General features: G+C 53.1%; 1 protein-coding gene across 1 annotated transcript; it reads right to left on the bottom strand.

The window, feature by feature from the left end:
- Nucleotides 1-5,329: 5,329 nt before the first annotated feature.
- Gdf7 (growth differentiation factor 7) lies at nucleotides 5,330-11,016 on the bottom strand. Its single transcript, XM_036171092.1, has 2 exons — nucleotides 10,538-11,016; nucleotides 5,330-7,997 (listed from the first exon to the last, which is right to left on the bottom strand). The coding sequence occupies exons 1-2, from the start codon at nucleotides 10,902-10,904 to the stop codon at nucleotides 7,033-7,035; spliced, it is 1,332 nt and encodes a 443-aa protein (XP_036026985.1). The 5' UTR covers nucleotides 10,905-11,016; the 3' UTR covers nucleotides 5,330-7,032.
- Between the last annotated feature and the right edge of the window lie 1,980 nt (nucleotides 11,017-12,996).

Below are 12,996 nucleotides of genomic sequence, written 5' to 3' on the forward strand. Positions count from 1 at the left end.
TTTCAGTTTTCAAAACCTCTCCTGCCCCATCTTCTTAGGAGCCAAGCTGAGGAACAGTGGGTGTCATTGCAAAATGAAAGTGACTTCCCCGAAACTAATTAATTCTGTCTTTAGCCGGGAGGGAACAGCATGGACTTGAGCCTTGGTGGCATTACCACTGCTTCCAGTCTTGCCATTTCCTTAAAGTAACAGTATCAGAATCAGATTAAAATTACTTTTTAAGCTGCGGGCCATTCACTATGTGCTGCATTCCACTGCCCACCCAGGACCAACTTATACAGCAACAAGCCATAAGCAGGTTCAAGATTCAGTGACTACCTTCACAGTGAGAGAACTTGAAAGATCTGCCTCTTTATTTATACATAAAACAGAACACAAAACAATCACAAACTTTTCAGGATCACTTATATCATCTACTAAAAGGGCAAGTCACAGGTAGTGTGCTAAACCTTGTTTTTGTTTTTAATGCATGAACTATTCATTTGGAGTGGAAATTTTGCAGCTAAAAGACCTGATCATGACTCCATCAAAGAACCAAAGACAAAAGCTGTTTGTCCCACCATGTAAAGTGAAATGCAAAAATAAAATTACGTTAAAGGTGCTCATGTTTAGTCTGTGGTTTATCTGAGGTGGAGAATGCCAGGGAAACTCTTCTGTGGAGAGTCTTGGTTCCCATCTTGGAACATTAGCTTGTTTCCCAGCCAGGAAGCAGTTGCATGCTGGACTTTCTCACCAAACTGGATCATCATTTCTAAACAGAGTGCAGACTGGTTGATTATGTATGACTCTGACAGGCAGCCTCCCAAAGTGGGGCCTGTTCCTCAAGCCATCCTGTAGTCCTCAAAGCAAACTGTTGCTGCACCCCTGGAGGAATCAAGGACTTCACTCCTGCATCAGGGAAAGGCCACCAGAACATCTTGGCACTGTCTTGCAGGCTTGACACACAGACAGCTCAGGCAACAGCTGCCCATAGCCCACATGAGTTACCTGAAAGGAGCCAGGCTGCTGGAGAGAGAGGGGCACTACTGACTGTCAGAGCATGGACAGGTTATATGCAATTCCTCTTAGCAAGTGGCTTACAGGCATCGGGCCATGTGCACTCCCACAAGCGAGTTGAGATTGTATGCTCTTGGTGGGTCAGTTCACATTTACTTCTAATTCAGCCAGACTTCTGCAACGGCTTTCCCGGAACTCTTGTCTTTGTCTACAATGTGCACATAACCAGATGGGCCAGACATAGTTCTAGATCCTGACAGCCAAGAGTCAGGGGGCACTAGATGCAGAACATGGCATCTCAAATTATGGAAAAACAAATGCAGAAACACAATAGCTGGCCTCGTCCTGAACGCCTGTAGCACAGTGCCTACCTACCGTGCCTGGGTTTGGCCCTCAGCCTTTCCTGATGTCCTTAGTTTATTTCAGCACCCCCCTAAGAATGATAAGAAGTTTCTGGGCTTGCAATGCTCTCTTCCCTCTGAGTAAAAAGCTTCTGCTCTAGAAAGACGTTCCCCTGATGAACAAAATGTGCTTCTCACACCTTCACACCTAACCCAGAAATGGGTCTCAGGAAGTTTCTGTGGTTGCCACAGCCCTCTGGTCACTTAAAGGGGATGCATGTGAAAGAAATGAGTCCTGTGTTTGTCTCACAGGTGCTGGAGGAGGCCTGCAAGCCTGGCACTGAGAGGCAGAAATGGACCTTTGGATAATGTCCTGGCCAGGCTTGCTGCTATGAAGTTACATTGGATGAGCAATAATAGCAATAGGACCTTGAAACTCAGGCTGGTTTTTTCAGTGACCTTGAGCCCTCCCAAGCCCATGCTGACTTGTACTTGTTGTAATGGCTGCCACAGCTGCTAGGAAGCGCCACCTCCACTTCCGCCTGGCTAAAGGTCTAGAGCATTGGTTCTCAACCTGTAAATTATAACTCCTTTGGGGGTTGAGCAACCCTTTCACAGCGGCCGCCAAAGACCGCCAGAAAAACACAGATATTTACAATGCGATTCGTAGCAAGTGGAAAATTTACACTTATGAAGTAGCAACAAAATCATGTTATGGTTGGGGGTCACCACCACATGAGGAGCTGTATTAAAGGGCCACAGCACTGAGAAGGTTGAGAACACTGGTCTAGACTCAAACTGTAAAATGTCTACAAGCACAGTATGGGCGGGGCTTGGTTAAGACAAATATGTGCACAGAAGCAGAGTACCACCCCCCATCCCCCTTCCCCCATGCCCTGTCTTCTGTCCCCCATCCCCTAACAGCCCTGAGTTTAGCCTACTGACTCAGAACCAACTTCCAGTCTCACTGAAGCCTGGAATGTGGCCCCCTTGGGAACAGGTTTCCCTCACCACCACCACCTCACTCACTCCTACCCCTTTGTGCTGTTCTGTGCTCTGGCACAAAAGGAAGGAAGAAAACAACTTGGCTTCAGCCTAAAGCTTTAGAGGCCCCTGCTACTGAAAGAAGAGCTATGTGTGGTGTGTGGGGGGGGGGGTATCTAAATAAACCTCTTTTGGACTTCTCCCTTCTAGAGCATCTTAACGCTTAGTACTACCACCATCTTCCAGGCTGTATAAAGGAAGACAAGAAGTCTGATCCCTGCCACCAAATCGCTCTGCTGATAAGCCTGAGCCGGATCTTGCACCCATGGCATGGAGAGGAGACCCTGGGAGGGCAGCCTATCTGGGCCGGGCTCTCTTATACTTTCCCTGGGGCCTCTGAGCTGGCACCAGAGTCCCACTTTCACTTTCTCTGTTGTCACCAGAGAGGACTCACTGGCCATCAGGGACCCTTCCCCAGCACTGGGTCACTTGGCAGGCTCAGGCGGGATGTGGCTGAATGTGAACACAAGTACATCTTGAGCCAGGGTAGCTCAGAAGACAGAGGCAGGCAGACCTCTTGAGTTGGAGGCCAGCCTGCTCTACAGAGCGAGTTCCAGGAAAGTCAGAGCTACACAGAGAAACCCTGTCTCACGAAATCAAGGAAGGAGAGGAGGGAGGGAGGGAAGGAGGGAACTCTGGTGATGTGGCTATAACTAGGGTTACTCTCTTTGCCTTAGAATATCCAGTTTTCTAGGAAGAATCTTGGAACCTTAGAACGGGATCGTTTTCATTGTAAGAGACAGAAGTTCTAGGCAGGGAGATGACTGGTTTGCCTCAGATGTCTCTCAAGAGATGCCCTGTAGAACAATACACCCAAGTGGGCTCCTATGAGGCCGACCCAGGCCACACAATGAAGAGAGCGGACCTTTTAGTGTACAGAAGCCCTGAGACTCCTCAGGCACATCAGCTGCCCACCCTATGGAGACCTAGCGACGTCTCACCCACTCCCCAAATTTTATAACTCCCTCCTTTCCCACTCCAGACACTTGTAAAAGGGAAATGCAGGCCCACGGCTCCCTGACAAAAAGCTGCTTTTGGACCCTTCTCCTTCCCAACCCATCTGCTGCAGACTGCTAATACTGATGCTGAGTCTACTGAACCTCTGCCTCCCTGGACTCGCAAGAACACACACTCTGGAGAACCAGCAAGGGCCATGACAGTGTGTTCTCTGCTTTTCCGGACAGACTCCAACAAGAGAGGAGCGGGCCTCTTGGGGCACAAGATGCTCTCTTGACTCATTACCCCTGCTCTAAGAACAAAGCCAACCTCCGGCTTCATTTGGGTTGGCCTTGAGTGGGAGTAACTGGTGGGGTGAGGACCTGTACGACTGGCCGTCTCCTGTTCCATCCAGGGTGTGTTCAGGCTCCCTTCAGGACTCTCTCACACCCAGCTTCTGTCCCTGCTGACACCATGATGGCTGTCAGAAAAGATCAACGTGGGGCAGAGAGATCAGCTGGCCTTCGGCAGCACTACCACACATAAAAATACCTGGGAAGTGAGCAAAGGCCAAGCATGAACATTACAGCCCAGTGCAGCGCCAGCCATGCTTCCCCACAATAAGATTAAGAAATGGACCACCCTCTCTGCAAAGCCCAGCCCAGCTGCTTGGTAACCCCCAATCCCACAAGGCCAGAGTCTAGGAATCCTTAAAATGCCTTTCCTGCCAATGGAGGGGTTTACCTTAATCCATAAATTATAGCTTCAAGCACCACACCAGACCAGCTTGGTGTCTGGCGGGCCCCTGGGCCCAGCTGGCCAAACTGCGCCTGCTTCGTGAGCAGGGATGTTAGACTTAGCTCCCTGGAAGCAGTGGTTGAAATTATCTGAAGTAGTAGTGCACTCTCTCCCTCACAAAGCCGAGAATTCTCTTGACTTCAGCGGGGATACTTTGATGATCTCAGCCTGGGGAGGAGGGGACATCCAGACAGACAGGGTCCCTGATCAGCCATCTCAGTGTTTTGTTTTGTGTTGTGCTGTGTTTTTCTTTCTGGAGCTGAGGATCGAACCCAGGGCCTTTCTCTTGCTAGGCAAGCGCTCTACCACTGAGCTAAATCCCCAACTCACAGCTCAGTGTTGACTACAGCTTCCAGAGGAGGAATTTCAGGGAGCAGCTGAGTTTGTCCTGGTCATCCAGCCTTCCTAGATCTCAGATGGTAGACAAATGGTGAAGAGTTGCTCCCAACTGTACAGACAGGGGCATTTCTCTGCCTCTTGGCAAAGCTAGTTTAACCACATCCCATCTGCCCTACATGCAACGGTCCTTTTGTGGTCCTAAAACGCATCCTTGAGAACACTGCCATCAGAAGCAGGATCAAAAGAGGACTAGTGATGGTTTCCCAGAGGTCCAAGGGAGACCTGGGAGGTGTTCCTGAGGCAGTGGACAAAGGTGGCAATAGCCTTCTGTGGTGCAGCCCCAAATGCATGGAAATAACTACTCTCAACCATCGCCTGCAACACATCTTGTTAGAAAGAGGTCATAGCTAAAAAGGGGGTGGACATTTCCCTGCTATATAACGCCCAAGCTAAATCAAGATAGTTTTACACAAAAGTTGTTTGGCCTAGTCATACACACACACACACACACACACACACACACACACACACACCAAAAAAAGTATCAGAATGTTTGGTTCTATCCAAAGGTAGTTAATACTTGAAATTTTTCTCAAAAAAATAATAGTCAACTGTAATGTTCATTAACTTTTTATAACTTTCTAATACAACTTTGAGTGCCGTTTTTATTATTATGACATCAAGCCATTTTGACAGCAGAGCAATCACTATTAAAACCATCATTTAAAACAGAAGAGGGGCCTGGCAGTGGTGGTGCATGCCTTTAATCCCAGCACTCAGGAGGCAGAGCCAAGTGGATCCTTGTGAGTTCGAGGCCAGCCTGGGCTACAGAGTGAGTCACAGGAAAGGCACAAAGCTACACAGAGAAACCCTGTCTCACAAAACCAAAACCAACCAAACAAACAAAAACAGAAGAAGGGAGAATCTTGCAGAATCCAAAAATCTGGACAGACATCTCTGCCCAGTTACCAAAAAGAGATGAGCCACTTTGTGATTTAAAAAACAAAACAAAACAAAACTGAAATAGTTGCATTTTCTGGTTGCAGCTACTCACAGCCAGACAAGTTCACATTCTAAAAGACAAGAAATCTATGTTTCAAGAATAAATTATACATGGATTCTTTTCCCCTTGGGGGGAAATTTTGCAAAATGAAAAGGACTCAGATGGGGCTTCCAAATAAATTAGCTGGGTCTAAATCTTCATCTTCATTGTCACTGGGGAGTGTAGTGTAACCACTAATAACTAAAATACCCATAAACTGTCCTGGGCCTTGGCATCCAAGACAAGGGCAGAATTAATACCTCTCCCACAGCCCAAAGGAGAAAACACAACATGATGTCTAAGCCCTCCAACAGGTGCAGCCTAGATTATTTCTCTTTCCCAACCATTGACAGGAGATCTCAAAGGATGGACAGCCACCCTGAAATCAAACACCACCGTAGAGCAAAAATTCTGGAGATGGGAGACAGGCTTGCACCCTGCTCATCCCACACCAAGGACCACAGTCCAGGAGCAAGGACCAGCTACCTCCTGCACTGCAGGTCCAGGCTGTGCCTTTAGATCTGACAAAGGCATTTGTGTGTGGTCTCACTTCCTGTCACTGTCACATTGTCAGAAAGTACACAACAACCACAGTGAAAGGCACACTTAGGCCAGCACAGATGTGACAGCGAAGCATAGGCACATGTGGCTTTTTGGAGGGGGCTGTGCCCACCTGGCCAGTGGGCTTTGATCCTCCCCTGGAGCTGGCCCAGGACACTCAAGTCCTCAGAGCCTCCTTTGCAGCCTCTTGGGAAACCCTCTTGGTACACCTCAGCTGCCTCTGCAACCCATGTACAGCCATTGCTCTAACTCCCTCCTGCTACCACCTTCTAGATGCTTCTAAACCTGGCGGATCCTATCCTACTCCGAACTCCTTTCCGCCAATTCACACACCGCCAAGAGAAAACTATTCTTCCTACTTCCCAGATCATTCCTAATTGGAACCGATTTTTTTTTAAGTCGATATTGACATTTGCAGCACAACATACTTCTTTTGGGTAAAGCTCTCTTTTCAAAACTGAGACAGCACCAACCACATCGTGCTCGTTTAGGGGATCGGTGCTTTTTCCCACCCCCAGTGGTTCCTTACTTGTTGAAGATTCCCAATGCACACATCCAGAGAATCTGGGTATTACAGCCCTGCAGGTGGACTCAGTGTCCAATGCCAGGAACCCGGCCACCCAGCCTCCAGCTAAATGGAGAATCCAAAGCTAACCCGTTTCTACTTGGAGTTCGTGCCAATTACCGCAACATCAACACAGACACCCTTCTAAAAGAGACAGCGGTTTGTATCGATGTTATATAAGCATGACTGTGACATCCAGTCGTCACGTCTGCACAAGGCTTTCTGCGCCTGCTGTCCATGGTAAATGTGTGCGCGAGTGAAGGAGTGTGTAAATGTGAGTGTGAACTGTGTGCTCTCCTCGGCGCAGGCGGAGGCCATATTCCACTGTCCCTCCCGGCCTGGTGACAGGCCAGGGTGAGGCTGCTCTTCAGCTGGGGTCCTGGGCAGCAAGGCCCTCCCTAGACCGCATGCTACCTGCAGCCGCAGGCCTCCACCACCATGTCCTCGTACTGCTTGTAGACCACGTTGTTGGCGGCATCGATGTATAAGATGCTGATGGGGCTGAGGCGTGCCGGCACGCAGCAGGAGGCTGGCGCCGCGTCGGGTGCCATGGAGTTGAGCAGCGTCTGAATGATGGCATGGTTGGTGGGCTCCAGGTGGGAGCGCAGCGGAAAGTCGCAGACGCCCTCGCAGTGATACGCCTCGTAGTCTAATGGCGCGATGATCCAGTCGTCCCAGCCCAGCTCCTTAAAGTCCACGTGCAGAGGCTTGCGGCTGCAGCGACTCCGGCCTCTGCGCCCGTGGCCCTTGCCGCCACCTCCACCGCTGCCCTGCGCTCCCCGAGTCCCTGCCAGAGCCGTCCGCCTTCGCCTGCGCCCGCCCGGGATTGCTTTCCGAGACCCAGCGCCTGGTCCCGGATCGGGTGGTGGCTCTGCGGCGGCCCGCAGCGCGCGGGCCTGGGCGCGGATCTCCCGGAACAGACTCTCTTTCCTCTGCGTGCGGGAGGAGATCACCAGCAGCGCGCGCTCCTCCTCGGCAGCGGGGCCATCGCCGCCGCCTGGCCAGCCGAAGAAGCCCAGTCGTCGCAGGGACAGCGGGCTGCTCCCGGAGCCGGCCACCGCGCGCAGCACCAGGCAGAACTTGCCGGAGGCGCGCGGCTCGCGACGGTGGCTCTGCACCGCGTCCGTCACGTCGAATGCTTCCCAGCGCGCCACTTCTAGGGGCTCGGCAGCCCGCGAGTGCAGTAGGTGAGGTGTGCGGGTCGCGTCGGGGCAAGTAGACAGCAGCAGCAGGGGCGGGAGGGTCGCACTGTCCCGGTCTGGCTCCGGAGATCTCTTCCGCAGCACACGCAACTCGGCACTCACCAGCTCGTCGGCTTCAGGGAGGCCGGACACGTCGAATAGAAAGCTCTGGCCAGGCTGGGCCACGGATTCCTCTAGGGAAGGACAGAAACAGAAAGAGCGGGGTGAGAATAGAGCCAGTGCACGCAGCCGTGCGGGCAGCTTGGTTTGGCTTGGCTGGCCTCGACGCAACATAGCTCAAGAATTCCCCTAGGAGTCGGCCGTCATCCCCACATCTGGGCTCCAGAACGAGTGCTGTGGATCTTGTCTTCTACACCTGAAGTTCTTGCACCACTGCCGAGGACCACAGATACACACACCTAATCGCTGAACTGTGCAGGGCAAGACCGCACCAGCACACCCAGGACCAAACCTCAAGGCCTCTTTAGTTCTGCTGCGGGCTCCAGCGCCTTTCCTTTGCCTAAAGAGTCAGACTTACGGTCGGTCGGGCACGCCTTTTCCCGAGGACTTGCTCTGTATGACAACTGCCCCTTACTACTGGGCTGAGCGCCCCCAGAGAGCTGCGAGTTCCCCCTGGCTCTCCGAAAACGAAAAATTCCCGTTTCCTAAAAACATTTTTTCTCCTTTGGTTCCTTCTCTTCTCCCAACCTAGCTTACTAGACAAATTGGACGCCGAGAATAGTCCAGAAACGGAACACAACAGCACTGTGACACAGAACTCCCCTCCCCTGCAGGCCACCCTGTCCCTTCAGCAGAAGGGAAATGAAGGCCCGAGTCAGCAACAGGTTCTTCCATGTCCGCGGTGAGCTTTTCTCGTTTTCGCCCTCCTCAACCCGATTCTTGGCTCCTCCTGGTGCTCCCGTAGCCCCCAAAGAGAAGAGAAAAGGCAGAGAGATGCAAAGAACCTTCAAGGGAAGATTAGAGGCCGCTATGGCTGCCACGATGAGCGCTGCTGAGTCTTTTGCTATGGTGTAATTTATTCGGGATTGAGATTTTATTTCTGGTCATGGGCCCTATTTCTTTTGGGATGGACGGGGTGGGGGGGAGATTTTTAAATTCCACCAAAGAGCAGATAAGGCGTTGCCTTTGAAGGGGGTCATATGGTTTCGTTTTGCCCCATCGGAGAGACCGTGCAGACTCCCCCCCCCCCCCCCTTCGAGATTTGTTCACCAACCGTGGACGCCAGGCCGTCATGCCTTAAGTCCAGAGTCTGCGTGTGTTGTTCAAGCAGCTCTCTTCTGAACTGAACGTGGTGGTAGCAAGCTAAACAGAGGTGCTGGGCTGTGTCCCCATCCCACCTCCTCCACCCCGCTTTCCCACAAAGAGCTTTCTCTGACCCCACTTCTCCAGGGAGGGAGGGAGGGAGAAAAGGTGCCTGCCGCTGGGTCTTGCTGGTCAAGCAGAGCTCCCTCCTCCAGAAGGATTTAGTGGGTCCTACTATAACAGTACACCTCACCAAGACTGATGATGCCGCTGTTTTAGGGCCCTTCCTTCCCATGCTTTCACCTCCTGCACCCTATGCAGAGGCAGGTCTGGAGTTTCCCCTGATTTTGTGTACCGGGATTGGAGCTTCCCGTGAGTCAGTGTGGAGTGCCATGACAGACCTTCTGAAGATGCACGCTGGTCCTAAGGGCCATTTGGGCCCTGGATTTCTATGTACCGAAAAGAAAGCTGTGCTTAGGACTGTATGGGTTTCTGAGATGAGTGATTGCTGTAAGGTAGCCTCTGCCTGTTTTTCCACGCTGGTATCAACAGCCTGCAGACTGTGGGTGGCTGCCCAACTTTATTTTTCTGGCCTATTTGCCTTCCTTTCCCTCCTGATTTCCAAGCTAGATCTCTGGCCGGGCAGAATTAAGGCCAAAATTGCTTGCATTTCCGCCTGAAATTAGTTAAAATTTTTCCTATCTGTCTGCTTTAATGGCTTCAATGGAGATTAATAAAAGCCAGATGACACACAGCAACTACCCCACAAACCCACCCACACCCTAGCTTTGGAGGGTCCAGCACAGGGTAAGATGGGACGCTTGAACTCCAGGCATCCCTGTCCTCCCCACACAACAGAAGTCCTGCACTCTGGCCGCTGGGGCCTGGCTGCCACAGAACACAGGCGCCCACACTTAAGCCACTGTCCACCCCATGCAGCCTGCTGAGAGGGGGGACCTCCTGATACAGAAAGAGGCCATTTACTTTAATCGGATACCTGTTTCTCTACCCTAATTTCTCCTTAGCTCCTTCAATCTGTGCATCCCTTCCTGGAGACATGGGTGCTACCATCACTGCTAGTCCCTTTTGGCGGGAACTCCAGGGTCCCCACTTCTCTCCTTTTTTCTACCTTCTTTCTTCAAAGGGCTCCAGTACCAAGGCCACTCTAGACACTTCCCCAAAGAAGCGGATCTTGAACTCCTCTTGCCTGCTTGAGGGAGACCTGCCAGCCTACAGTTCCACAGAGGGACCTCCAACCCCTCAGTCCTCAGAAACCAAGCCGACTAATGCCACAATCCAGGCTTAGAGGGTTCGGATGCGCTGACTTCGGAGACGAAGTTTCTAACACCTGAAGATGGGGTTCATGGGACCTTGGCTCACAGCCCAGTGGAGCAGAAGCCTGCTTCCCCCAGCTCATCTCAGAGCAGGATCAGACAGGCTGTGCTGGCACAGAAGATACCTTGAAAAATACCTTGAGTCGCTTGGTCTATGAAGCCGGTGATCGTGTCCGCGCGGCCGTGCCCCGAGGCTGCGGTGGCCGGAGCCCTCCCTGCCAGGCTCCGGTACAGCGACATCATGAAGTGGTGCGGCACCACCGAGCCGTTCCTGAAGCCAGAGCCCGCAGCGCGGCGCACAGCGCGGGGCCCGGGAACTGCGGCGGTCCGGAGAGCTGAAGGGCCCGGAGCCGGGACGAGGGTCCGCCCGCCGCCGCCGCCCCCGGGGCTCCAGGCTGGTCCTGCCCCCGCCGCACGGAGCACCGCGGCAGCCTCCAGCCCGTCGCGGGGACGGCAGGCGCTCAGCAGCCAGAGACACAGCGCGGCGGCGGCGCTCAGGTCCATGGGCTCCGTGGGCCGTTCGGTCGCGCGACACGGGCTCCGTGGCTCCGGGAAGTCCCCCGACGCCTTTTGAACATAGTGTTTAATAACGGGGGAAGTGTGCGCAGCAAGCCGCTGCCCCCCTCCTCTCCCACCCCACCCCCGCCCAGCGCCCGGAGCAGCGCCCCCTGCTGAACGCTCGACCCGCAGCTCTGAGCCCCCCAACTCAGGCCTATCGCCCAAGGCAGGGCAGGAGCCGCCTCCCCTCGCTGCAGCACGGTGTCCCGGTCCTTGCCAAGTGAGGGCCACCCGCCCGAGGCTCCCGCCACAGCTCACTGCCCCGCCTCCCCACCCTAAGGCACAGCAACCCTCACTCCCCGCCCCAAGACCTGAGCGCTCTCCTTGGCTGGAGGATGGGGCGTCGCGCATACCCGCCCAGCTTCCTCCGCACTTCTCTACGGAGAAACACCGCCCTCCCCGCTACTTTGCAAGTGCTAGGGTTGCCAGACTTTCTCCCACCCCACCTCCCACCCAGCTTTCTCGCCCTGCGCCCCCTTGGTGGACGCTCACCAGGAAGCCACAGGGAGTAGCTACATGGGGATGTTTACTGTGCACGTTTGGTTGGTAGCATCTCCGAACCACAACCCTCTGAGAATCTTAGTGGGAAGCCAGAGCAAGGGAGAGGATCTGTGGCGAAGGACGAAGGAGGAGTAGCTGTAGGGACAGGGCAGAAAGAGACAGATGGATTCGGACCGACTGTCAGAAAGGGAAAAATCTGAGCGGAGATTTTGCGCCAAAGCAGAAGCCAAACTCTAAAGGGCTTGATGAATTAGGAAGGCAATTGGGCTGAGTAGCCAACTCCCACGCAGAGTAAGGGCTCAGAGTTCAAATGTGCAACCATCGCGGTGACCTTCTCTCTACCGTCTGAGTAACGGGGCGATCACATTTCTTCAAGGTCGGGAGGGCAAAAGGCAACAGGCTGCTGGTGTGTTGGCGTGTAGCTACAAGCCCGGAGGGTGAGCAGCAGACCCCTGAGATAGCGCTCTGGTGCCACTGTGGTTATAGTACCCTTCGAGCATGGGCGTCAGCCCACCTCTGCTCTATCCGTAGGGGACACCTGAGCTTGCAGACCCTGGGGCTCTTATTTGGCTAGCCCTGGATCTAAAGACTTCCCTGAGAAGGGAGGTCGCCAGCCTGTGGCCATTCAGTTCAGAGAAAGCGCAGAGAGAGAATGTCCAGAAAATAGATGAGCAACTGTCAGGTGGCCTGGGCCACACCCCTCCACTTTACTTTAAAATTGCATTGGATACCAAACTGAACAACTAAATGGGGCCTGTGAGTCTGCAGGTCAAGGCACTATCTAAAAACTATTTCCAGATCGACTGTGGCCCAGGTGTGCTCCCATCCTGCCCTGTGGATGGACTTGGACACACACACACACACACACACACACACACACACACACACACTCACTCACTCAGTTGATTCTTCCCAAGCAGTTCCTTCTCCATCTGGACCACCTGGAAGACAGTGGCAGAGCTCGGTCTGGGGTCTGGGAGGAAAGCCCTGACCAAGGTCAATACTTGGAGAGTTACATGGGAGGTGAAAGGCCTGAGCTCAGCCCATAGCTGGCACCTGGACCAAGGTTTGGGCTGCCTGCCTACTCAGGGCCTTCCTGCTGTTGTCCGGGTGCCAGACAGCTGGGTTGTCCACCTGCCTTTGGTGCCCAGATTGGGGAGCAGATAAAAAAGCCATAATTATGGGTTTCTTTCTTTGGGTGCCCAGAGGAAGTAGCTCTGGTAGGACAGAGGTTTCCTACTGTAACTCCTTTCCCACCCTTGTACATAATGGCCAGCCAGGGGTCTCTTTGCTCAGAGGGACACCGGCTTCAGGTACCTCTCTGCTCTTCTTTCTACAGGAGGCACTCAGGTCCAGACTGCGTGTTTCACAAGTCAGTTCCATGTTGGAAAATACTTAGAGCTCTGGGCTGTCATCGTCCTGGTTCCAGATCTGGGCTTTGCCCAGTATCCATCTTGGCAAGTCCCTCAACTTGTCTTGGCTTCAGTTTCTCCGATTGTATATAGAGGAGAGTGGAAGGGATCTGGCACCATCTTGG

This window comes from Onychomys torridus, chromosome 21 (genome assembly GCF_903995425.1).
Source record: "Onychomys torridus chromosome 21, mOncTor1.1, whole genome shotgun sequence".
In the NCBI taxonomy this organism is placed as follows: domain Eukaryota; kingdom Metazoa; phylum Chordata; class Mammalia; order Rodentia; family Cricetidae; genus Onychomys; species Onychomys torridus.